The sequence below is a fragment of the Prenolepis imparis genome, unplaced genomic scaffold (assembly GCF_030444845.1).
Source record: "Prenolepis imparis isolate NDT839.2.m4 unplaced genomic scaffold, iyPreImpa1.0 SCAF_1, whole genome shotgun sequence".
Taxonomy (NCBI): Eukaryota; Metazoa; Arthropoda; class Insecta; order Hymenoptera; family Formicidae; genus Prenolepis; species Prenolepis imparis.
In genome coordinates this window covers 16931516-16959408 of record NW_028141159.1, presented here as the reverse complement: position 1 = coordinate 16959408, position 27893 = coordinate 16931516, and the positions used below count along the sequence as shown (strand labels likewise).

The following is a 27893-nucleotide window of genomic DNA, read 5'->3' as shown; positions in this document are numbered from 1 at the left end:
CAATAACAAAAAAATATATTTTTTCTCCTCTTGTATACTCTGTTATTGAATAATGATTTTAAATCGTGAATGCATTTTTATATATTTTTATTAAATATCTGCAGTTATATACATTTTACTTCAAAAATTAAATCGCACAAATTAATGTTTATTGTGGAATTAATTTTGTTTCAATTTACAGTTTACCAGTTTTGTTGTATATCTTTGATAATTGTCGCTTTTCTCCACTTTTCTCGCGCGCACGGGTCGTGATATTTATCAAAACATTGTAGTCCGGACTGTGCGCGTCCTAGAAACGATATCGATGGAGTTTTCGCGAAACGAGTACGTACACAATACCTCACACAATCCCTGCCAAATATACCTACGTATATTACTTGAGTGTGCCTAGAGAGCGGTGGAATATTAATTCAAAAACTAATGTTATATATAACATTACACTGAGAGAATTTTCTCTTAGAATTTGCCCTGAAAATCATGGTAATCGTGAGACAAAATGGTATGGAAAGAATTTTATGAGAATTTCTCTGATTAATATTTATCACAATAAAAACAATATCTATTACAATAAGATATAAAATATGTTTGATTAATTTTACTATGCAGTTTAGCAAAATTAATCAAACATGTTTTATATTTCGTGATAGATATTATTATGTTTATTATGATAAATATTAATCAAAGAAATTCTCATAAAATTCTTTCTATATCATCACATTATCCCACGATTACCATGATTTTCAGGGTAAATTCTAACAGAAAATTTTCTCAGTGTATATACACGATATTTAAGAACAGAGTGTGATTAAAGTGAGTAAATGATTCGAAATATTTTGATTCGGAGCCGATATACATATATATTTTGTGGAAATATGTATATCGGATAAGGTTTTGAAAAACCAGCGTTTTCTTTGAACGTTTCGCGACTACCACTTCGTGGGTAGCAATTCGATATCTTTCTAATGAGGTGCATCCTCTTTCTCCCTTTCTCTCTCTTGTTTGGCTAAAATCAATTTAAATATAGTTCGTTAGTTCGACGCGCATTGTTATCTCCCAGAGGAAAGAACCGGTTGTTATATAGCGAAAACGTGCATCGGGAACCTCTTCTCGAGGAGCTATCCTGTACCGTCGGTTGCGCTATGCAAATTGAATTTACGTAATAAAATTGCGCGATTCCGTTGTCCCGGAGACGCGGAGCTCAGAACTCGGAACTCGGAACTCGCAGACGCGGGAAGAGAGCGCCCTTTACGGAAGCAGACTCCCCCCTTCACGTTACGTTGCAAAACTTCCTCTTCCCTCTCCCTCTACTCTCTCTTTCTTTCTCTTTCCCTCTTGAACGAACCGTGGAAGCGCTACGAGTGCTGGAAGTAAATCCCAGGTGTCTACCTCATCTCGACTGGCGTCGTGTTACGAGGGCTGCGAAGGGCTGACGGAGGAGCCAGCATTTCCGGCTCTTTGTCTTCGACGATTCGCGCGGAAATCGTTTGCGAGCAAACCGCCGTCGCGTGTTCGCGAGTCTGTTAACCGCGTGATACGATCCGCGAAATCCTTTCGCGGCGGACTCCGCCTTCGACTGAGGAAACCTTCCACGATTCGCGCTGCAGATGCGTCTGTGAGATGTAAAATTGCGGAAAGTCAGAGCCGAAAGCGCCGCGTTTCAAGATTTATATAAGTATACAAGTATACAGGCGTCAACCTACGAGCGAAATATCTCTTTCTTGATTTTCTTTCTCCCTTTTTCTGTTTTCATAAACATTTTCGGTTATATTTTATATAACGCGTTTTTCGCGAAGCTATTACGTTATTGGATATTGCGAAAATATTGTTACAACGAGACACTTGATCGCGTTTCTTCGTCGTAATGACGTTGGCAAAATGTTATTTTGCAAGAAACGATATTTCCTCGAGAAACAGTCATCGTTTGCGCACACAGTTACATAATCAACTCTGGAATAATCGCGAAACACTTTCTATTTAACAAGTCAAATTCGAGACATAACGAATATTTACTTCGACACAGCGAAATGTCACTCTACTTAATACAACAATTATTATTCGTCGTTCCTTCAATTTATACGTATGCATGGAAGTACATTCGTAAACGTTAACCCACGGAAGAATAAGCGTCTCGATCCCGATTATATACACACATTTCGTTCAATTCAACGAGGGTGGCTCATTTGCTCCCCGGTTTCTTAGTCTACATATACGATACATTCATGTCCAGAATCTGATCGGCGCAGCGATTTGGACACAAGCCAACACTGGGCTGAATCCTGACCTGCTCCCGTATAGCGCGCAACACATTTCGTACGTCACATTCTCTCGTACGATCTCGTGCCACGCGAGTTTGCCCGCGAGGAGAAATAGCAACGAGAGAGAGAGAGAGAGAGAGAGGAGGGAGAACGCGCGAAAGCGATTACGTGGGTGTGTTTTGCGGAAAAACGGGCAGTCAAACCGATATAACCGCTTGTCTACAACGGCAGGCCGGTTGTTCGCATAAAGCCATTGTTGTTCCATGTCCCGCATTCCCTTCACCCCCCCGTACATGTTCGTACCGGGCGCTATCATCCTTCCTCTTCTCCCCTCGCTCCGGTTTTTACCTTCTCGGTTATGCAAAATTGCTCTAGCGAGCAAAGTGACACTTTTGTATAGAACGTATAACTCTTTCTCGTTCTTATCTACTGAAACACGTGAGGAAAAGTGCGGTTTCCTCCCTCTCCCCGGCATAAATTTTTCAAACTTGTTTTTATGCGAATTAAGAGGATACAGATCGAATCGTTATCGAAACCAGGGATTAGACAAAGATCGACGAGCCCGACAGTTTGCGGAGTGTTGTAGTTTAAAGTTTACGTCATAAATACACTTTGCAGTGACTACAAATTAGTTGGTAAAGAATGATTATATTATCCATTTTAAGAAGAATGGAGGAGATTCTTACACCGAGAAGTGTTAAGGAACAACGTTAATTAAGTTAAAGATACTTTCGGAAAATTTTTTCCGTCTGACGTGATCGTATAATTCTCATTCCAACGTTTCCGGCGTTTATCGTTTATATACCTATATATCGTGCAATGTGTACATTCGTAGTTGCATAACGAATGGTGTCAGACTGGCAATATCCTTTCGCTTCATGGTTTCCATACTGGTTTCTTATACTCGTCGAGCCCACGTCCCTTTGTGTCCGCACGCACATATCCGGATTTGCAACAACACCGAGGCGGCGGCAATTTTCTCGAGTCGTTTCTTCGTGAAAACTAATCGTGAGCTATATAACGGACAATATAATAGCGAATATATATTATAAGTTATCGAACTTTTGTATTATTAAAATGGCTATTTAATTAGACTTAATTAAATTATATCGTACGATATCGAGTATTTTTTTAATAATCGAAGACGATACAAGTTTCGCGAAAACTCGACTATTAACTTTAAAATATCCTCTATAGATTTGTGCTCGCCCTAATTAAGCATTCGATATTGTAAAATTGATTATGTTCTAGGAACGATATTGGAGATTTTATCCACTATCAATTTTCTAGTATGTAATCGAGCAGAAAGGGGGAAGAAGGCAGGTGTGGTCGCAGGCCGGTTAATTGAAACCTGTTATTAATTAGCAAATATTATGAGATGTATTTGTTATACTTTTATACAGAAATGTCGCAATATTTTATGTTCTTATATAAAATCGCACGTTATAAAGAGAAAGACAGAGAGATAAAATTGATGACGCAAAATGCAATCGATACGGTTCATCACACGTTGTTTACATTAAGTCTAAATAACATTAAAATCTTGATATATTTTGAAGACTACTATATACAGTTCTTTTCACATTAATAGTAAGATCTAACGAAAATTAAAGAGATGTATTGGAAAGTCTAGAGTTTTGTCCAATATAATGTCTCTATCCTCGACTCATTTTCTGGTATTTTAAACATCGTTTAAACACGAAAATTCGAGCTTGTGTGACATTGACCGAAAATTTGGGACTGAGCACCACTGCGAGGGCTCCTTGGATGTTCGCGCGCGCATACGGCACGCCAGTCTTTTACCGGAGCGAAGGGCAGAGCAGCGAAATTGTGCAAACCGTTGGCAGCGGTATAGGTATCGGTACACATTCTATTCCGTTTGCACGCATACAGATATATCGGAACACGCGCATGCACGTACAAATAGATTCACGAGCGATGCACAAGCCTATTACACACACATACATACATCATACATACATACACACGTGCCATTCGCAACGTAGTACACTCGACTGCCGCGTTCGCATAAGGGCGCGCTGGTATCCCCCTGCCAACCTAACCCTACCCCCACCACGCGGCCGGAGTCCCTTCGGCCGGCTGATCCCCGCCGCTCCCCTCAGTCGCCGCCCCACCATCGCACCGTACAGACGTCTGGAGAGTTACAGCTGCCGCTACACCGCGGAGTGCGCGAAATCCGTCGCGAGAGACGCGAGACCGCGCATCGACGCCGCCGTCGTCGTCGTCGTCGTTCCCGACTGTCTGGCCGGTCGGCCGCTAACCTAAAAATCCAGACGAGACGCCATCGGCCGGCGTGAGCCAACCCGGCGTCTAACGTGCTTGTGGTGCGTCGCTTGGTAGTGGTGGTGGTGCTCTTCGTTGCGAACGATCCTTTGTTTGGCGCGCGCGTCCGCCGATGCCTCGCGTCGAAATTGGTTAGAACCGGTGTGTTTCTTTCTTCGCGACTTTTTTCTCCAAGTATCTCGTGCGAACGGTGAACGATCGTTTACTTAGCCTACTGTGACCTTGAACTTGTGTGCCTATTCCACGGCCGATCGCCCTCTCCTCGAGACGAGACAGCTTTGGGTGGGAGAACGAGGGTGAAGAGGGAGAGAAAGAGACTCGACGACATCGAGATCCTGGATGTGAACAAGGATGTTTTCCTACGCAACCTTCCCAGTAGGGTAAGCAGTCTCGCGCAAGTTCCTCTTTAATTTCGTTCTGCGTCCGCGCGGAAATGTTTCGGAGATAATTTCTCGCGGAAGAGAGAGTGGTTCGTTTTGACGATTTTGTAGCCGCGATTTGGCGGTTTGGATTTTTGCCCGTTATTATTTTTCGCGGGAACGACGTGCTTTCGCGCCGCCTGTCGAAACATCCGATGCGCGCGTTTTTATCACGTCGGACGACCAGGTGTTTCGGGACGCTTCCTCAGCAAGCCCAAGCTCCGACGACGATTCTTTTACGATCGAGCGATTTCGACAAAAGAGGTTCGTTTACGTTATCATTTTTTTTTCCCCCCTTGTTTCATCGATTCTCTTTCGTCGCTCGAGCGAACCGACTTTTGTAAACATTATTTTTCCGCGCGAGGATAATATATGGAAGTTTTGGAAATAATTTTCTGAAATGTGAAACATTCGTGTCTCTCTCCCGGCGACGCGTTTCTATATTTTGTTCGGAAACAATGGACCACTCCCCGCTGGCCGATTCGAGAGCGTGATGTTGGCAGGACGAATAAGATGACGGAGAGAAAGAGGACTAATCAAACACGGCGTTTTGTTAAAAAAAAAAAAAAAAAAAGAAGAAATGTTTGAACACGAATCACGTATTTAACGTCGTGTTGTAACGTTCGTAAGACGAGACGTAGTCGCTCGCTTTCCTTGAAATTCCCTTCGACCTTTCTTTGCTTTGTTTTTATCGCGTTGTCACGCTCTCGAATCGCGGCTTTGTTTACGTTTCCGCTCATTGTCGACGTATTTCGCTTATACAGCTTACTTTCTTCGAGAGGTACGTTAGTCATAAAGCATGTTCCGTTGCTAAACCTTTTTACAAATTTATCGCATTTAAATTAAGATTGTATGTGAGATATATTTATTATCGTACTTGAAGAATCTACTCGTTCTTTATTCTTGTACTTAAAATTAACAACCATTTAAATCCTGCTTATCGAGATTGTATTATATTTCAAGTGTCAGCTTTTGACTAATCGCTCGTATGGCCATCGCGCATTTCCTTAGGCGCGATTTCAAAGAAATTAAAAATATAATATAGAAATAATTTTCATTAATATACGACAAAATATTTAATTAAAAAGCGCCCGTTTAATGAATGTATTTATGACACACGATATACGCTTCGAAATTCGGAATCCATGTCTTTATTTCTCTTGCCTGTTTTTTCTTCATCTTGACAGTATTCGTTTGTTTTTTCTTCGTCTTTTTTTCACATACGCTTTTTTCTTGCACGCGCTGCTCGTTTTCTCGACGATGCTCTTCCTCGAAGAATCGCGCTTCGTAAGCGAATCATGATTAAATCGATTCGACAGGGAACAGGGATCGAATCGTCAGTCGTCATGCTGATCTCTGTGCAAAAAAGGGGAGAAAAAGTATGACACACACACATACTCTCTCTCTCTTTTTTTTTGGCCGGACGGCGGCGATTGCTCTCTCCTCGACATTCGCTTCTTTTCGATGAAAGCTTCCTTCGTTGTCATGGGAACGCGATGTCGCGAGGTGGCGGGAGAGAAAGGGAGAGCACGAGACTACGAGCTGTCACGATCACGTTAGGTTGGGTTAGGTCGGCAACTCCTTCATTCTTCTCTTTCTCTCCAGTTCATTGCGAGATCGGGTCGTCATGGCGATGTCAAAACAAGACACGAAATATTCAGTGATAAACGAATAATTTTGATGCTGACTTTACGAATTGGAAAATATTTCGTTAAGTAATTACATTAGATTCATTATATTCATTCATCACGGTTGAGTCTGTAAAGTTTAACATATTCTTTTTCTTTTATGACTTTTCCATCAGTCTCATTAATAATTTAAATCAGATATCAGATAGACAATTCTTTCGTCTTTTTTTATCGTCGAGCTTGTCATATGTTCTGTGAATGTGCACACACAACGATACCAGTGAATATAATAATCTACTTTTGCAGTTAAAAATAATATAAAAATATACAAAAATAATATGATTTCTTTTATACGAATAGATGAGAAAAAATTTTTTGTAATTTTGAAAGAGATACACTGAATATGGAGTGCGATATGAGCAATTTATATATAATCTTACAGAAAATATTTTACATTTCTCTCACGGCTCTCCGAATGTTGAGCGGGGTTTTACGTACATGATTTTTATACATGTAGTATGGATATTCTGAAAATTGAATGCGAACGATATTCCGCGATCTCGTTCCACCGCGCGACAAAAGACGCTCCTCGTCTCGATGACTTTTGCCCGACATCCGTATCGAAGAAGAGTCCTTCGAAATGCGATACCTCGGCTATTCTCGACAGAGAGAAAGAATTCACCGTGTAAAAAGAAAAAAAGGAATAAAGCGGAAAAACAGGGCGGGGAAATCGATCTCATCAGTTTCCAATGACATAGACCTTGGTCGATGCGCCAACATTATCGGGGCTTCTCTTTCTGCGGCTTCCCTTCTCTCTCCTTCTTCACCTTCGCGAGTTTCGCTTCTACTTACTTTTTCCGCTGATTGCTTTCTTTTGCTTTTTTTACGATCTACAAGACGTGATCCGCGCATATCGAAAACAATGCTTCACAGATAAATTGAATAATATCTTGTATATCAGTACATTATTTGTATCTTAAGCTTGTATTGAATTTTACACGCGCGTGCATATGATTAAGCCATGAATTGGGAGGCGGCAATTAGCTAAACGTTAATACTCTGAATATCATGAGAGAGTTGCAACGCATTTACGTGATGTGCTCATATACGTTGAAATTACGTTGTTGTATATCAAGGACGCTAAATTATAATTGACATATGAGATTTTGTCATTTAATCGGCTTATATGCGTCGGTGTTACATATAACGTTACAATCGCGCGGTTAATCTCTAATTGTATTTTAGTCATAGGACACCCCCATGACTAATTGGAGTTGTAACAAGCGGTCAGTAAAATGTCGGACGTGTCGATCTATTAAAACTATTTTATCGTTTTATTCACGGCGCATAGTACGATTCTAATAATTGTGGAAAAATGCATTCATATACATATATATATGTAGTTTTTTTCATGCAATATCTTGCTATAAAATATTCGTTCAAAACAAGTTTTTATATATGATTTCTTGACTCATCCGATTAAGATTCACGTAGACATAATTACACCGCCATTCATTTAAATTAATCTGTAAATTAAATATCGAAAACAGACACGATCAGTAAATGTAGGGAAAAAATTGTTTTGAAGTTTTTTTAAAAATCTAGGATTACCTACGTAAATTTTTTCCTAAAAATAACTTGGCATTTTGCGAAAGTTAACTTGCTCTGCTGTATGGGATTAGATATAATAGATATACGCGCGGAAGTAATACGTATTGCGCAAATCACATTTATTTATTTATTAGCTTACCTTGCGTCAATGCGCGCGTTGGAAAGCTTTTCTCCGTCGAGCTACATTTCGAGACAAATGTCCGCAATCGCGATCGATTAACGAAGATTTATATCGTTATCCAGCGAAGCACGCGTACAATTCTCTCTCTTTCTCCCTCGTGTCACTTCTACTCGACTGGCTTTGATAATTTCCTTGTAAACTCGCTTCGCGACCCAGTTGAAATTAGTCGAGTCCAGGACCGACATAGTTTGAATGCTTATTTGATCGAATTCGTTTTATCGATCATAAAGCTGTCATGGCGACGACGTCGCTTCTTGCGTAATGCCACTTGGAAACATGACTCGATGGTGGTACCTTTACCGAGCATCTCTGGTTACTCGACACGGCTTCGGTAACCTGCACATACGTTCCACAATCTTATACTACTCGGAGCAGATCGATATTATGCAATCACGTGACGAGCACTGTTTCGTACTGCAAAATTTCTTGGCGTTTCGCATTCGTATATTTAAACCGCGAAATTGCTTCATACTTCTTTGCCATCTTTTCTACTCTAATTTATTTCGAAGCGCGCGATCGAATTTGTCTTAATTAACGATGCGGCTTACCAAGAAATAATGCAATGAATCCAATTAAAAAGAATGAATAATTATTAACTTGTAATAAATTAAAACAATATTGCGAAAGCGGTAAGAGCGGAATTAATAATTGATAAATGTTTTTCGCGTTATCATTATAAGATTAGCTTTTTGCGCGACATATAAATATCGTCAAAAATCATTCGACGAATGTGCACATTTTTTTTCATCACTCGAATTATGTCGAGTAGCGAGTGCGTATTATGGTACTTTCTCCTCTCTTTTTTCCTTCTCTTTTATCTTTCTGAATTGTGCGCTTTTAAAATCACTAACGACAATGCCGGTTTTTTTTTTTTTACGTCGACCGGAGCTTTGCCAGAGCTTTTCGTTTTTGATTTACAGCGTAATAGCGGCAAAGACGATACACAAAATGAGAATCGCGCGATCGATACTCTTTGAGAAAAGCCCAGAATCTACGTAGGTATACATATATCGCTGAAGGGCAATTTTCGTCCGCATTTTCTTTCGCCCACGTTTTTATCCCTCCATGGTTTTCCATGGACGATGCAATTTGCATTTGTCGCGTCTGCAAAAATGTGCCATTTTAACGAGCGAACTGGGTAAAGAGGGCCCCGTGCATAGCGTTTTGACCATTCTGCATATGTCAAATGATTTATGAAGCTTTGCGTTTTTTTTTTTTTTTTTTTTTTTTCTTTTTTTTCCCCACGTGTCCACTTGCGAGAGAGATTAGTTCGCGGAGTGATGCGTACAGCTAGTCAAAAGCGACGTGCACCGATTATGCACGCATATATACATATACTCGTATACGCATATGTGTTACATTTGGTCACACTTTGTCCGTCGTTGTGCGATCGCTTCCCACGCGCGCTGATATTTTGCATCAACGGAAAATTAAATCGCGTAATCGTCGCCGAAAATGTTGACGTTTTTAATATCGAAATATCTCGCTCGAGATTCGTCGAAATTATATATATCTACAAGTGCAAGAATCGTACAGCGGCGTGAAAAACAACCGACGTGCACGTGTAAACATATGGTTCCCCTCGTTGGAATTTAGTCCAGTTGCATCAACAGTTTTAATTAATTCGCAGCGGACACCGAGTGTGGCGCGCATAAACAAAAATATTGCTAATTAATAAAATGGAAAAAAGTATGCCTTGCATATAAGAGGGAGAGATACGTATAGGTATATATCAAAGTTTATATATAACAAAATTTAATAACAACTGCCGAGGATCTAGATCTCGAGATTGCTCTTTTCAGAAATAAAGTTTAATAGATTAATTCAAATGTAATGCGATTCTATCGTTGCATAAAATAATCTTATGTTCCAGTTATTAAATATTATCATGAAAATTTAATATCGCGAGAAATCTCAATCAGAGAATAAACAAATATTTATAAAAATAAAATTCAGCTATAATGTAAGTGCCTGTTGCCTTAGAGAAGCTAATATACTTGAATAAGCAAAACTTATATAAATCGTTAATGCAATCGGTACTTGAAAATCGTAAAATACTCAAAAGCGAGATATATCAATAAAAGAAATACGCTGCAATAAAAAAGCATGGTTTTTCTCTCGATTTCATCCGGCCTTTCATTGAGGAGAAGTGCCATAGTCTTCACGAACGAGACGCCAAGGTCGAGCATTCCTTCACCTCGCTCGATTTTTGCTTTATTTGCCTCTTCGTGCGGCGCGCCGGTTTCTCTCATCGTCTCTTTCCTTTGTCTCTTGTTTCTCCAGTTCTTCGTTTCTTTGTGTCTTTCCGATCTTCATCTCTGCCCGATTCACCGTCCTCGCTTCTCGCCGATTTTTCCTTTATTTAGCGTCTCTTCGTACATTCTTTTTCCTTTTCTCCTAAGCCGTTTCTCGAAGAATCGATACCTGAAACAATGAGATCTCGCTTCGTTCCCCTAACAATGACGACAACTTCGTCCAAAAGAGAGAATAGATTAATTCGAGCGTAATGCGATTATTGTTGCATAGAATAATCTTATGTTCCAGCTATTAAATATTATCGTGAGAATTTAATATTGCGAGAAATAACATCTTAATCAGAGACTGAAAGTGGAATCTTTTCTCTATCTCCAGAATGAGTATTTATAAAACTGTGCTAGAGACACAGATTCGTCCTTTTCTTTCTTGGATTCTAATGAATAATTTCTTACTTAATTTACATGAATGCGATAACTATTCGCAAAAGCTTTTTTGCTACGAGACTGATCGTCGATCTTAATCCGATAAGTAGCGAATAAGCAATAAGTATCTCTTAATGTCGCTATCGTCGTCAAAGAATATTCGTCCAATCGCTTTGTGTCAATTATATCCTCGTAATTAACGATAATCCGATTTCTCATTGTGATACCTGATGGCTGCCAATTATAGCGAATTATTCACTTGTGGACATGGATTATAAGTCCGCGCGCGTACATCGAAACGAATCCGCGTTCGGATTCGCGTTTATGAAGTATTCTCAATTAGCGTAGATTAATCGCACTATTATTTATGCACTTTGTTAATAATTTCCGAGTCTCTCTTATGCCGCGATACGCGCGGAATATATAATCGATCTTTAAAGAGTTATACTTTATTCAGAGATCGTATCTCTGAGATAGTCGACGCGATATGAACTTTATATACATATATATCTTCAAAAATATTAAAATTATATTCAGCTTTTGCTGTTTAAGTGACTTTACTAAGAAAGCAATAAAATAAAATTAGTATTTTATATATTTTATATATATATTCTTTAATTAATACAATAAATTTATATACCATAATTATTATTACTAAGACTGCAACGAAATAATGCGAGTTATATATTGATGGAATTATTTTATGCTAGCACAGACTAGCGAGCATACAACGCGATGAAAAATTTATATCGATATACGCGGATTAATACATTTTGTAGCATGATTAGACGGGTATCGGGGGATACGATACAAGCGATTTCGCTCTCCGGAAAGCTCGAGGCGCGTGCAGAATTTCGGTGGTGGATTCCGGAGGAATTACGAGCAGCCAACCAGTGGTCGGCCCCGGGGGCTCCAAAATCTCTGCCAGGTGTGCGGGAACAGCTGCTCTCTCTCGCCGCGTTGGGGATACGTGCAAAACTTCTTTCTGCACTCGTTGGCGCGAGATGCATTTTATTTAAAGATGACGAATGCGAAATAGATTTATCGCCCCACCGAGGCGCCGCACTTCGCCAGCCGTTCGCTCGTTTTTCCATCCAAACGTAATCAGGGTTGGCAAAATTCCACATTTTTTGGATAAGTCCGTGCCAGTGGTAAAAACCGGTATTTTCCGGCAAAAACTGGTACTTTCTAATAAAAACAATAAAATAAATAAAAAAATTTTTATATCTTTAAAGTTTAAAAAAATGTATCTCATATATATTAATTTGAATTAAAGAAGATTTTATATTTCTCTTATTTTTTTAATCATAGTGATTAATATGATTTATTAATTAAAGCAAACGCATATTTTTTCATAAAATTATATAAATATATTTTAATGTAATCATTTTTATAGTTTTTGCCAGTTTATTCCATTGGATAAAAAAGTCTGAGACGGTAAAAACCGGAATTTACCATGGTTTTTTCCACTCACTGGACTTTTCCGGCCAACCCTGAACGTAATGATACAGTTATTGCGACGCAATGCGAACCATTCGTTACTTGCGTAAATCAGGAAGAAAAAAAATATCTTATTTTACAAAATACTTAGATTCTTAATCTTTCTTTTTTTTAATAGAACATATATATATAAAATATTAATTTTGTTTTATAAAATTTAAATTTAACGATATTAGTGTAAATCATATGAGAAAAATTTTTGACTCTTGAATATTTAAATTTGCACAATTTTTTTTTTTTAATTAAAATTACATAAAAGATGCAAAGATATCGGCATAAAATTCTTTGTTATAAGATTTATTTTAACAAGATCTCTCTTAGTCTCTTTCTTTATTAAATATTTAAGTCTATCAAATATTTAATTTTCTCGTGATTTTTCTAATTAACGAGCATTGACTAGAACCTCTTCTCAAATTTCGTCCAATTTTCTAAAATACTATGTGAAAAAAGAAGATTAAAATAACTATTTTCAATTTTTTTTCTCGAGAGAAAATTTTCAAATCTAATAAACCTAACGAATGTTGCTGAATTACAACGAAAGTCTACCAATCCTCGATGTCGAACACGAACCGCGTACTTGCCTCGTTTACCAGCTGGCACGGTCTCTTCCGGTGCAGGAGCGTACGGTTGCTCCGGAAAGTGCCTAAATCGTGTCTGTCGGGAGATACCGCGATGACTCCGAGGGAAATCCGTTGTAAATCGAATCGATTACATCATTAACGAGAAAACAGGAACCTAATTTCCGTATTCTGGGTGTGTAACTGCATCGATCGATGATGCAGTCATTAATTAACAACAATTTATTACCAACTAATAATTGAATTAAATCGATCGGCTAAATTAAATTACTGCGAATTTCACGTTGAATCATGCGATAATATTACGCGGAACACGTTACGAGAAAGAGGCGGGCATTTTTTTCTTCGGTCATTAACCGTACTTATTCGTTTTTTTTTTTGTACGTAACTTGCGACATAGCCGCGATTCTATTCCGTGCTATCACTGATTAAGCTAATACATTGACTGCATTTAATCTGTCCCGTCCACAGTTAAATCGGCTACTTTCTCCCTCATATAGGGCGTTTTTTAATCTCCCGTTCTTTCTCCATTTTCGCTCTCTGCAAATGTATTTGCGAGCAAATGCGTATAGCACTGCAAATTATCCTTGAAAAGCTTCTTTTAGCTATAGGAACCAGAATTTTGCGCGATTAATCATTTAGCACTTTTTTTTACCGCGAACAGAATAATTCACGAAATCAAATTTAATTCCACGATAATTAACACGAGAATAACAAATGTGAAAAATTTTATTAATCGCGGTACGCTTTTACTACGCGCTTGTGTTGAGTGGATAATTTTTTTCGAAGGATTGAAACTCACGCGAGAGACATCGGCAATATTATTATAATCGTCGAGCAAATTAATCGGCGGAATTGAACGCGTTCCGCGAAAAAGCGACGTGGCGAGTTTTATAGAAATGCATCGCACTGCATCTGCCAAAGGCCGTATTGTGCGGCTGAGCAAGAACAGGCGGTGGCCTGGTCGGCAGAACAGTCCCCAGAGAGGATCGTTGTACGTCGTTGAATGGGCCCTTTGTGTCGGCCCGTTCGATGATGAACACCGCGCGATGGCGCCGACACCGACTTCCTCCACACACTCGCGGAGTTTCGTGTCTCTCCCGAGTATCGGCAAACGGAGAGAAAGGGGGCAAGGAAGAAGGGTTTAGGGATAAGTCGTTACAGTAGTTGGAGAACCGATCCCGGCTCGCGGAGACTCTCTGTACCGATCTCTCCTTCTCATTGTCTAATTGTAAGTAAATCTGCGCGCGGTACAGTCTCTCCTTCTCTCTCTCTCTCACTAGCTGTTGAATGACGATCAACAGCTGTCGCGTGGCCGCCGTGTATTATATAGGGGAGAGTGGTAATAAGGGTCGCACGACGACTGGATCCGCATGAACTTACCCAGCTGGCCCTCGACGCAGACCACCAGGCTTCCATTACCACGTGGCGGTTATCGTCGGAGATTCGATTCGATCCCAGTCGCGCCTTCCCTTGCTCTCTCGGCCCGGTGAGAAGAGACGCTGTATATTGTATATTATACGAGGAAAAGAACTAAGAATTAGGAAAAGAATTAAGAAGGTGTGTGTGTATATATCAACTATACTGGGAACTAAACCAAGCAATGTCGTCGTTATTTTTTAAGAAGTATAATAACAGCCAATTATATAGCTTTTTTAGGAGCGATAAATTCTCAATTTTCAGTTTTAGCTTCGAAACAAATGCAGTGCGAATACGCCAGAGAGAGAAAACCTTTATTAAAATAATAATTTTAATAATTAAAAATGGAGCACGGATATATATATATGTTTGAGCTGCAGAGAGAATGCGAAACAGAAATTATATTTCGCATTAAGTATATGAGAGTAAAATATGTCAGTTTAAATACTAATATAAATATTATATGTTACATGCGCGGTATTATTCGCACAATTACCAGTGAAACACACTTTATCCGCTTATGAGGGCGAGTGATCGCTAAAATTCGTAATATCCTGAAAGTGGTATGCGGTATTTTTGCATCGTATCTTCCGCAAGAGGAGAGAACGGGGTGCGGCTAAGGGTAGGGACGGATCGATTTATAAACAAACCCAAACGGTAGTCAAAGAGACGACTCACGTGGTATCGCGTTCGATTGACGTCCTTTGCAAATAATATTCGATGCGCGAGAGAAAGAAAGAGATAGAGATAGAAAGAGAGTGAGAAACAAACGATATATCTCAATAAGAAAAAGTTGCAACTCTCGTTTTATTCATTTAAAAAATCTCCCATCACATTATTGTTAAATGCTATTAATATTGAATAGTCTCACAACAAAGACAAACGTATGTATTAAAATTCGAGGCCTCCTCTTGTTTTGCGATTTTTTTTTTATGTTTTCTCGATGCTTGATTAATGATCTTTTCCAATTTCATCGGTCTTATTGCCATCGGCGTCTAGCATCGGTTCGTGCCTCATTAATCTATACCGATTGTCCAAATGGATGGCCGGTTTGTACTCGGTGAATGTTATCAGCTGAAACAGAGATACAAGAAGATATATTTTTTACGAGCGTTTAAATCACACAAGATTTATTATACTTTATAATGGCCGCGTTCAGCAGAAAAAGCAGCTTTGCAACTGTTGTAAAATTCGTGAATCTGATTGGTGTATTCTCTTCATCTTAGCTGAACCTAAGAGAATACACCAATCAGATTCACGAATTTTACAACAGTTGCAAAGCTGCTTTTTCTGCTGAACGCGGTCAATGTCAACGTTGAAATAATTAGCAGCAACGTGCAAGAGCAAACATTTCTCGCAATAAATTATACAGATTTAATTTTATTCTTTATGTCAGCTTACGTCCCAACAATGATGATGTACGATATTTCATTTTTAACGCAACTGCAGACAGAAATGTTACAATTATAACAAAGGAATAAGAAGCCGATTAATTTCGCTGGCCGATTAAAAAATTGATCAATTCGAAATTTTAATTTTTAAATCATTGCTTATTAATTAAATCGCTCGATATCGATATATCATTATATCGTTTGTTCGTTCATCTCTGAAATATGTCAGTTTCCGCGAATATATTTACGTTCCATCTTGCGATATGACGCAAGATTCTTAATGAAAGACGGGGAAAAGAGCATCGAGAGGCGCATTATCGTTGAAAAGTCGACGTGACAGAGTCATGCAGTTTCGTTACCGAAAATCCCGGCGACGTCGCTCGCAATAAGCCGCTTACCTCGTGTATCTCCCATCCTCTCTTGCAAACCGTTCCATCCCTCCAGGCTATGAACTTTCTCGTTGCTGCGGCTGTCAATATTAAACCGACCTACGTCTCGTGCTCCGATGGCGACAATAGTTACGAGGGCCATTATGACCTCGGCGACATTAATCGCTCGGCAGTCGCAAACGCGGGGAAAAAAACATCGCGATTCTCTCTAGTCTCTCGTGCGTATTAAATCGTCGGATCGTCGAACGAAATATCGCATGATAATCGGATAGTTGTCGGAAATGCCAACATATTTTTTCTACTTAATTTTTTTTTGTATCGCGGACGAATGATTTGTTCTCTCTCTCTCTCTCTCCTTCTCTCATTGTACATCATCGAAAGTCTTGTTTATCTCGCGATTGCATCAACGGGGGTCGCAGCTTTCTTTTTAAAGCATCGACATTCGTTATCGATAAGAAATTTTTTCGAGTTCGACGTGCGAGCGACGTGCCTGCGCGGCGTTTCTCGTATTTACTCGAGTTCTTTTGTACGCGCGAAGGGATGGCGCGGTGTGAAAGGGGCCCAGTCGAACAAAAAGCACAAAAGCTATCCCCAGAGTCGGAGCAATGGCCGCCGCCGACTTCGCGCCGGAGACCCCTCTCTAAACGAGATTCGTTGTAGCCTCTCATCGTCGAGTTTCATCGTCACGAAAAGGCTTGTCTTTATTGTTGAAATAATGACAGTAATCGAAGCTCCCCGGGCGCGCTTCGGAAGGAAAAAGAGAGGCAGAGAGAGAGAGTGCGCGCTACTGCCGTTTTTGCGGGCGTTAATTAATTCCGCGAAGTTTTACTCCGACGCAAATCAAGAGGAACGGAGCGAACGAAGCGCATACGCGCCCTACTTTTGTCACGGGCGGAGAGTGAATTTTCACTATGGTCGGGGGTCGAAAGTGTGACCGACAATCGTTTGTCGAAATCCAAAGTCGGAAGTACGATCATAGATCGGTGGCAACAAGATCGGCGAGGAGGAGGAGGATTTGCGTAAATGCGGATTCGTTCGGTGAAAGGCGTCTTTCTCGCGAGTTGTTTTTAGCGAGGAAGTTTGAGAGAGAGAGAGAGAGAAGCATGACGAAAGGCGCGCGCACGCGCAACATCGCCGAATATGGATTTAATGCGGCACGGCGGAAATCGAATTATCTCATTAGAAGCCACAAAGGAGACACCATTCGTGTGGAAACCTTTGCAAAACCTTTGCCCGTAAGCCGAATGCCTGACCCGAATACACACCGGGTCTTCGCCGGGTCGTTCGATCGCTGCTGGTTTTTTTTTTCTCTTTTTTTTTTTATATATGGTTTCCTTCGCCGATCTGGCTACAATACGATCGCGTCTAAATTATTTTCTTCTCTACGAGAATTAAATCGCTGGGTAGATTTTATTTTTCTCCTCTTATTAAATTAATGACAAATATCCGCAAAGTGTCGCGAGAATTAGCATATTTCCTTCAAAGCGGGTCTTAATCGATCCCCGTTGATCGCGTAACCTTGCCCACCTTCGTACTTAATCTGTTTTTGTAATTAAAGTCTTAAAGGCTCGCGTATAATACTCGGAAATCGCGCGACTTTCTCGCTCATTTCTGGCTCTCGCGTTTCCATAAATTTTAGTTAAAGTTAATTGAGATTTAATCAATCTCTTTCTCTGTTTGGCTTGCGTCCATATTCAAGCGGAAAATCGGTGAAAAATCATAGTTAACATTTATTAATATTTATGAGAACGATCAATTCGAGGATATGCGAACAATAGAGAATATTTTTTTCCTATTCGATCTAAAATATTACACGGAGAACATCCTGTGTAAATTGTGTAATCACACACACACATATAATATATCCACGTAGTCGATTCGTTGTTTGCTCTCTGCATAAAGTCACCACGCACACCTAGGAAGATGTTCGATGTACGTGTGCCCCGAATCGGCTGATCAGATTCCGATAGACTTTGTACTAAATATCTAATATCCGGCGAGAAGCCAAGATACGAGACCCGCTTACTTTTCGGTGTGCCCCCAAGTGTACTCGCTTCGTTACACATACACACACCCCCGATAAGTCACGTCGCTTTATAATACACGTGCGACGTACTTGAAAACTCGATGCTGTCCCGACGCTTGTCAGGCTGGCTCTATCGCGCGCGGCAAGTTTTTAATCTCCAGAGAGTCAATAAGAGAGACGTCGTGTCTCGGAGAGAGAATACAGCACGTTTACGGTACGGCAATAATTCAAGCGTATTTCACGTAAAGTACGGCGAGAAGCGATCGCTCGAAAGAAGCGTGAAGGGACAGTGGGGGAGGAGAAAAAAATATTTGGCCGAAGGGTATTTAATTTAATAAATAATGTAGAAGCTATAGGCGATATTTTGTTGCTCTCCCTCGTCACCCCTTCGATTGCGCGAAGGATTAAACGCGCGCGCCTCGATTCCTGGAGAGCAGTAGTAGTACGTTGTATTTCGCAGACTCGCTGTCTACCCCTACGGCGTATTGATCTCAGGGGGGATGATTTTTAAGACGAGTTTCGCGCCAAGTGCCACAGATGGCATCACCTTGCAACCGACTACAGTTCCGTAGGAAAACCCTCGAATTTATTGCGTTGCCACAAACCCGAAATGTTGCACATTTTTCCGGACTGAATATCGTGTAAATATAAATGTATCTTGAAATCACGTTTAAAAATGTATGAATTTTTCTTCAACATCCCGAATCTATCTCTCTTTATCCGTGTCTCTAATTGATCATAGTGGATTTTATACGGACCGAGAGTTTATGTTCTATCCCCGGATTTGGAGAATACGATGGCACTTTGTACTTGGAGGTAAAAAAAAAAAACGAAAAGTGTTTATCTTGTATAAAATTCTCGTCGGCGCTTTACTACGAGCTCTTCGCCAGCTCTCGCGGCCAACTTTGTATTAACTTCGTGCTTACATTCCATAATAATTAATAAGAGACAGACATAAATAAGAAAACTTTGCGGATGTACCGCGCAAACTTTCGAAAGCTCACCTTGCGGGAAGCCGTTTTTATTATCTTCTCGCATGGCACGATATTACAAAGTTCCGAGGAGAGGTCCTTATTGTACGTCGCGCGATAAAAATATGGGAGAAAGAGAAAAACGACGGTTGCGAAACACACACACCGACATTATATCTCGCAAGTTCATACTTCGATGCTATAAACAGACAGGAATAATCCCTATGTGTTTATTTAACCGACAACCCCTGACGATGAGATACGTAATTTTTGCAGCGTCAGATGCACCGAAGCAGACTTACGAAAGCGCGATCTTTGCATGAAAAAAAAACACTTCCCTTCGTTCACAATTTATTCGTTTAACGCGAAGGTGGAAACGAACATTGTCACGTTCGAAGAACTGTCGGATTAACGTCAGATTAAGGGAAGGCAGGGAAGGGAGGGAAGAGAAAGGGGTAAGTTTCCGAAAGACATACTTATCCCGATCGCGAACGTTGACGATTATGTCGCGTACATCGCCGCCGAGGTTATTGACCAGGAAGTCGGCTTCTCGTCAGGAGGTTGGAGGGTGGAAAGGCGGTGTCGGCGGTGTCGACGACGGTGGTGGTTCGAAACCAAGGGGGAGGTCGAGAAGGAGGAGAAGGACGAGGGCGAAGAGGTAGCAAGCCGAGTTCGCCCGCTGTTCTCTCAGAAGGGGTAGGAGTATTACAGATCTGCAATACAGTCGCCGTTCCCTTTTGCATGGCGGTTCGTATATACACACAGCTGTATATTGTCTGTGTGTGAGAAAGCGCGCGCGTGTATGTGTGTGCGTTCACGTGTATTTGCCTTCTCCTTGGAAGGAAGCACGCCGTGAGCGGGGAATGGAAGCGTTTTGTTGCCAGAGGGCGAAGGGAGGAGAGCGAGAGGGTTGCTACCGATGCGGTGGCGATGGTCGGGCGGAGGATGGCGGTGTGGAATCAGACAGATCCGCAGGTGGTTCTCAATCCACCGTCGTATCTTGTGTGTACGTTACGTTTCGAATCGCGAAGATCCCAAGTATGTACACGAGACCGCTCGCGAGAAAACGCTGCCTCTCTTCGTGACTGTATTTGCTCTTGTTCTTATTTCGCGCGCGCCGCGTCTCTTTTTCGGAGAGACGAAAGAAATGAGCCGCAATCGCGTAAGTTTGTTTATTATGCGATCCACGATATCGCCTTGTATTTTTGTAATCGATAACGTTAAACGGCGCATAATTTATAATGATGTCCTGATGTATTTCCCAGTTCCCGCACTCTCGTCGCGTAAATTTTGAATTACACGTGCCATTTAATTATGTTTGTTCACTTTATTAAATTGGATATATGTTGAATTACGATGGACTCGCAAATTAGCGATAACGAGCTTTCGAATTAACTATACATGCGCGAGCGTAATTATTTTCAGTTGAGTGTGTTGATGAAATATACATTACATCGTGAAAAACTTTCTTTTTTTTCGCAAAATTTCTCTGCGAACGATGAAAATATACGGTTTATATTTTAATATCCGATGACTTATCTTATTTTACATACATTTGTTTTCCTATAGAGGAAAAAGAAAATTTCGTAGAGTTCTGCAACAAAAAGTGTATAATACGAGTTTAAAATTAAATTATTTCGCATAAGTCATTTTCCATTTTAATGTTAAAGATAATTAAATTCTTTCTTTCTATAAAACAATTTAAGCGCGCACAGCAAACTTGCATATACTCGTTTGCAAGTTTATGAGATCCGTTAATATATATATAGCGAGGAAATGACTAACATCATTGGCTGTGCATGGAATTTTATCATTGGGAAATTTATCGATAAGGCGATTTAATGTTCAATAAATAGTTTAGTACGGATAAAAACTTATCTCGTCAAAATCCTTTCAGTCGGTTTTATAGTGCCTAGTTGTTTATTTTTTATCATATATAAGATCTTTTTTCATCTCTCTCTTTCTCTTTAATATAAAATAATAAAACCTTATTTCTATTATTTATTTTAATAGAATAATCACAGAATAAGCTACACTTGGTTTCTGAAATGAAATCCAATCGTGAATAGGACTCGATCCTCGCGATTCTTAAATAACGCCTGATCGACGCGATCGCTTAATCCCGCGAGATTGTGTCGGACAGATCGCGAAACGTGACGTTCGATGTCAGTTAATCGGAAGTCCTTTTAGGCGGTTTGACGGGCACTGTCGGGAGGCCAGAAGTCGGTTGCAAACCGACGGTCGGACGGTGGATTAGCCAAGTCACGGACTGGAATTTCCTCGATCCTGAGGAGGAGTATCGACCCGACCGACGGTGCGCGGTCTAACCCCTTCCGCGCCCTCTCCTTCACCTTAGCCACCACCGGGAATAACCGGCCGCGTAGGCAGCGGCGCGTGGGTTTGCCGCTCCACGTGCATTATTCGCCTCCTCCGACCTTGCATCAGCAGCGAGAGAGTCCGGGAAAATCCTTCTCTCCCGGATGACCCCGATTTTCCGGAAAACGCATTATCCCTCCCGGTCGGTGGTAAACGCGATCCCCATTTATTTCGCCGCAATTTACTCCGTTGCTTCGCGGTACGTAACCTTATTAGGAATATATTGATTTCATTCCGCTCTCTTGTGCGCGTTTAATACACTCGAGCGACGCTTTATACATGTTTAAGAGATTTGGCAACGCGAACGGTTGACCTTTAATAAATTTTCACACAAAACTCAATTTGAATTTATTTAGGATTTTGATGAATTATTTTAAGATTTCTCGTTCTCTTTCTCTCTGTTTGTTTTCTCTAATCTCTATGGTCATAGTTTTTTTTTTTTTTTTTTTTTGATGGAGTAGCTTAGAGACTAGGTAAAAATTCTCGTAGTATAATTTTGGGTGCACATACAGACACGTATGCACATACACAACCGCACACAAATCAATATATGCATATAGAGTTGAACGATTGCCAGAGGAAGATGAGGAGGCGGGGCTCTAGAAATAGGTCCATTAGTATAGTAATTTTGACGAAAATTCCTTCTTGTAGAACGCTGATTAGTTTGCAAATGCGTGCTGCGATCGTAAGTGTTTAGTACGATCTGTTAGCTTTGTCCGAACGAAAAAAAGACTGACTGACGAAAACTAGCGAGAAAAAAAAACATTTCGATGTGACTGTAAGCGATGAAGATACGAAAAAAGGACAATCGCTGCTGTAGAAATATCGCTTGTAGCTGAGAGAACTGTGTTTTACTTTTGATCTGCGAGTCTTGGTAATTTAGTACTTGGCGAAATATGCACATATACATATATTTATATATATGCACAAACTATATGTCTGGTAGTGCGGCAAAATGGTATAGAGAAATAATATATCGCTTGGCATTGAAGCTATTGTTTTCGCGTTATACTGTTAAATACGCGCCGTATATTGAGTAGTTGATTAGCGATCGATGTGTTTATTAATTCAGCGCCGCCACTTTATTAGCATCTCTCTCTCTCTCTCTCTCTCTTTCTCTTTCTCTTTCTCATTATATACATATATGTATATATTTAAAGCCGCACTCTTTTCGACGATCGTGTAAAATATTTTTTTCGGCGCGTCGAGATTGACAATTCTTTCATCGCGTATCGCAATTATCGTTCGATGATTTTACACGCAAGAGGAAATCTCTTGTCTCGTCTCGACTTTGCTTTTTTTTCCTCGCGCGGAGATCTTTTCTTTTCGGCGAAAAGAGGAGAGGCGACGGTGATGCGACGTAGAAGACACCACGAGGCACCGCACTGAAAAGTGGCTGAGAATCCCTGTTGTCTCTTCTTTTTTAAGGATGCAGGTACGATTCCCGGTCGTCGCCGGGCCTGCTGGTAAAGTCGTGCCGGTGGACCATCAGGTGCGACAACGGGCGACGGATCATCGGTGACCATCGGGACGCGGTGCATTAACTCTCGTGAGTTCCCTAATCATTGTGCGCCAAGAGACCCCCGGACTCTTGATATCCCAGGTAAAGAGAGAAAGGCAAGACGGGTGGGGGGTCGTCGCGGGGAAGAGGACGCGTCTCTTTCCCCTTCCTCTCTCTTTCGACTCGGCAATTAGATGCAAACGAATTCGCTCGTGGCTCAAAATTGCACACTGATTATCATACACGCGCGTAATCCTTTGACCGCTCTGCGGATTCAAATCTCGTCTATGCAACATTGTAATTTGCTGTTTATCCGTCGTCGATGTTTCTCTCATCTCGTGCTGCTCGTGTGCACGTTCCGTTACATATACAGGCAGATATATGCATTCGCGTCGAGGATGTTTGAGATTTTATCAATATTTTGTAACTCTGATAACCCCTACTAATTACAAGAAATATTCTCGTTAAATATCAATAATTTAAATAATAAATTAATTTTAATTAATGAGAATTTTCATTTATAGCGGGTGTTGAAGAAATTTGTATGTTTTATCAGTCGAATCAGTCTGTATCGGATCGCAACCTATATAGATTGGAATGCACATTCTACATTGTAAAATGTACATTCTAAAGCGCGCGAGGTATTATTGCGTTATTGCGTCGAGAGCGTAAATGAAAGGAAAGATTATCAGTTAATTGTTTTCGCGATTTGTATCAGTCGTATATATTCGCCGATAAACTTGAAATTTTTCCAGCATGAAACGTTAATTATACTTGAATAAAATATACAATATAGAGTATCTCTTGATAAAATCACGCTCGACCGAATTTGATTAGTGCCATTTTTTTCTACATATATAGCTAGGTGAGCAATATATCAGGATTCCAATTGCTCTTATCGCCATATTGATCGCTTTCACACTAGTCTTTGTCCTCTCTTTAATTTCATTCTTTGCCTTTCTCTCTTCATCTTCTTTCTTGTTTGTCGCAGTTATATCTTTGGCTCTCACACAAATTCGCGTGTGTAGGTGCACTAAATTTCCTTGTTTCCCTTCTCCCCCGTTCTACCTCTTCTTCTTCCGCTCCTTTTTCTTTTTTTCCGTCTCTTTATCATGATCCTCGAAGTAGGGTAATGTTTTAATAAAGTAGAAAAAAATTACGATTATTTAGATATACCCTTTTAGATTTAGATAGTCCCAGATCTAGCGAGATAATTTTTATCTCTGCGGACCAAAATTTTCTGGCGAGTATTTCAACGAAGGCTTATCATTTATCGCAATATACTAATTATTTTAATATAACTAAATTTTAAGTCTACTTTTAAAATACAAAATCCAAACCAAAACTAAAAATCGATAATTTTACCATCCATTTTCTAAGGTCTCAGGACCAATCGATCAACTTGATCAGTCGCTTAAAAACTCTTTGGTCCCCTGACTCTGGTCCGACTTGCAATTAATCGAGGAATCGATAAATATATATTAGATCGCGCTTGATAGGTCCGGGACACCGTGTACATAAAATAGCGATGAGAATCATCTTGGAGTGACCTAGATTATGGACCGTTAGATCTGATCGAACAGCGCGTGTATGTAGTACATTGCGCGCTGTATGTGCTTGCACGTGCCAGCGCAAACATTTATGCACATACGCACACACACACACATACACACACACACACAAAACATACACACAGCGCGAGCGCGCGAGTATGTTTAATTGGCTCCCCGATGACGAGTTTGTCTACAATATCCATGAGCGGGAAACTGTACGCGGGAACCGTGCGAGCGAGTTTCCGGCGCGACGCGTCCCCTTTTGTAAATGTTATTTCTGAGTTCACGCACGAAGGAGCTAATTCTCTCTAAGCGACTTTCAAAGCGGATTAGTACCGTCCGCTCCTTATCCAAAGATGAAATATAATAGCGCGCGCGCTTCTCTTAACTACCAATATTATTAATTCATTATTAACAACACGCGCATGTCGTCTTTCAATTATTATCTTTGTTCATCTTCGTTCGTCGATCTTTATTGGATTCCACCGAGGAAGCTTGGAAAGAAGTATGAATGCAAAAATCATATTCGCGCGTTTGACATTTATTGTCACGTGGATTGATTTTCTCTTTCTCTCTCTAATTTCTCGCTTAGCATTATATCTCTATAAAATCTCCCTTTGAGAATCGATTCTTTCGTGCCGAGCAATTAGATCGTAACGATAGCTTTTCTCGCTCGCTTCAAAGGCCATTGCGCTCTGCACGTCGACTATCGCGAGTTTGATGAGAGATCAAGGAAAAATACGTGGAAAAAAAATGCCGAGATCGTAGAAAGTTGCACGATTTCCGTACTCGATCTCCTTCGATCCGCGTGATTTAAACCGATAATTAGTTTCAAGCAGGAAAACCGCAGGAACGAAGCTATTAAGATTTTTTTTTAGACGCGTGAGAATATAATTTTCATTCGGTAGTTAAATAGTGTTTCATTTTTATCGCAATATCATTTAATAACATTCCTCGATCAATCCGAAATCGACATCATGTGTCGCACACAATCGTCTCAATTTTTCAACATCGCGTATTTTAATAAAATCTTACGATTAATACTCCTATATAGACTTTATATAAGAAAAATTCTCAAAATAAGTTGTGTAATGTTCAGCAAGATTTTTCCACCGCTATAATTATCTCTTCGAGCGACTCTGTCTCTTTCCCCGAGCAGCTTTTTATAAACGTTTATATTTATAATATAAGTAACACGGAGAGAGATCCAGGTATATACATTCACATTTAAGCGCCTCGCCTTACACAATATATAGATCGAAGCGTATATAGTGTCGAAGTAACCTTCTAAATCTATCAACAGTTTCATAATATTTATCGTAATACATGCGTGCGATTAATTTTTTTCACAAAACACAAGCAAAGTTCTCACGGAATAATTAGCTATTAACTTCTAGTATCCAATAAAGTGATTTTCTATTTAGAGGCGCGCTAAGAGAGAAAGAGCAAACACAAAGTCCGTTGTAAGAAAAAGAGAGAGAACGAGAGATGCTCGAAGGTGTTCGTGCGCGACCATTTCCTTCCACTCCCTGTAAGAGGGTTGACACAAGGTCTCCTTCCCTTCTTCCCTCTCTATCTCTCGTGACTTGCACACTTCGCTTCACCGGATTGCAAAAGAAAGAGGGACGTGCGGGAAAGAAAAGACAAAGTTCGAATCTTCTTGATACGCACGAAATAGCCCGAGCAAATTCGAGAACTCAAGTGAACGAGAAGAGGAGGAAGGGAGGGAATTGTAGATCGGCGTGATAAAGCGCGGAAACGATCGGCGAGAGATCCACGATTGAGCAGACACGGGGACAGACACCTTCCTCTTCCCCGATCTTTATAAAAAAGAGAGAGTGTTTTTTGTGCGCTCGATCGAGAGGCGAAGACCACGTGTGATAGAAAGACGAGATGAAGAGGACGATGATGCGGGTACGCGAGTATTATCCGCCGCAGATTGACTGAGAGAGTCATCGGGTAGGTCAGTAATAAAAGCATTAGCTAGCAGGCAAGCAAATGATCTGACAGTTGTAGCAGTTGTTGCCATATGATTCTTTCTTTCTTTGTTTCGCAGAGCTCTCTGGATTTTATTTAACAGTAGCTCTATCGATTTCCATAAACTAATTATAATATCGTACACATATATAATACAGAGTAGTGTATCTCATTCCTTCCTCTATGTGTCTGGTTCGCATCGTTTGATTTTCCTGTGAGTGGTTTTAACACCGATTCTCCTTTTTTTTAAACTTTTTCATTCATCTTTTGTTATCTTTCTCTCTTTTCTATCTTTGCTCCGATTATTGAGTATCGTATTTCAGATAGGTTGAATTTTCATTATACAGTAAGTGGGATATTGCAGCAACACATTTAATTGTCATTTCCTTATTATCTGTTACAAAGTCCACGTCTATGTAGGGTTCGTAGCGAATAATATTTAAGCTGCGCGAGAGATGAATCTCGAAGAATTGATTGATTCTCTTAGATTAGATCGTTATATTATATTTGAATTAATCGAACAAAAGTTTATTTAGAAATTAGATCGTTAGGTGAAAATAGTTGTATACTTTATGAACGAGTAGCCTGTTTGTGAGATCTTAACATTCTTTTTCAACTTAATCTTAACGTTTTATTACTTTATACGAGAAACTTTCTCATCTATCATAAAAAAAAATTATTTCAATTTAATTGTGTAAAAATAAATAAAGTTGAAAATATTACTAATTAATAAATACTCTAAAATACCAAAATAATAATAATAATGCGTTCTTGAAAATAATTATACTTGATGACAATTATCACATCAAAAAGAGAACATAATAACAATTAATGGCGACGAGGAAGGGAAAGGAAAATAGATCACGCTGAAATTGCTTTGTATGTGTTCTAGTTACACACAAACGCACACCAGTATGACGCGCTGCGCGTCGATCAATGAATGTTAACCAATCCTGATCAAGTTGCGTTAATTAGTCCGAGTTTTATCGTTTCTGTCTAAAAAGTGGATCTCGCACTCGTCTACGTAGCTTGGCGTATATCTTCTATTTCGGTGATTTAGCGTTATTTTTATTAACCCATCGATGATTACGATATTCCGAGGAATGTAAATGTTTATACATCCAATTAGAGCAACA

General features: G+C 40.0%; 2 protein-coding genes across 10 annotated transcripts in view; one reads left to right on the top strand and one right to left on the bottom strand.

The window, feature by feature from the left end:
• Positions 1–27893, top strand: part of Msi (RNA-binding protein musashi) — a 96355-nt gene that overhangs the window by 43801 nt on the left and 24661 nt on the right. Inside the window, exon 2 of one of the 9 annotated variants that reach the window (XM_083033066.1) lies at positions 23155–23275. The exons of 6 other annotated variants lie outside the window; for them this stretch is intronic. Coding sequence is in view for 1 of the 3 variants with exons in the window: in XM_083033059.1 (XP_082889185.1) it covers positions 4911–4939 (29 nt within the window). In the remaining 2 variants the exon portion in view is untranslated. 2 more of the 9 variants (XM_083033059.1, XM_083033073.1) reach the window with 2 other exon arrangements.
• The window catches only part of LOC145933416 (uncharacterized), a 61624-nt gene continuing 49083 nt past the window's right edge, over positions 15353–27893 (bottom strand). The window contains exon 6 of the mRNA XM_083033092.1: positions 15353–15647. Within this exon, the coding sequence (XP_082889218.1) occupies positions 15525–15647 (123 nt within the window). The 3' untranslated portion in view covers positions 15353–15524. The remainder of the gene's footprint in view (positions 15648–27893) is intronic.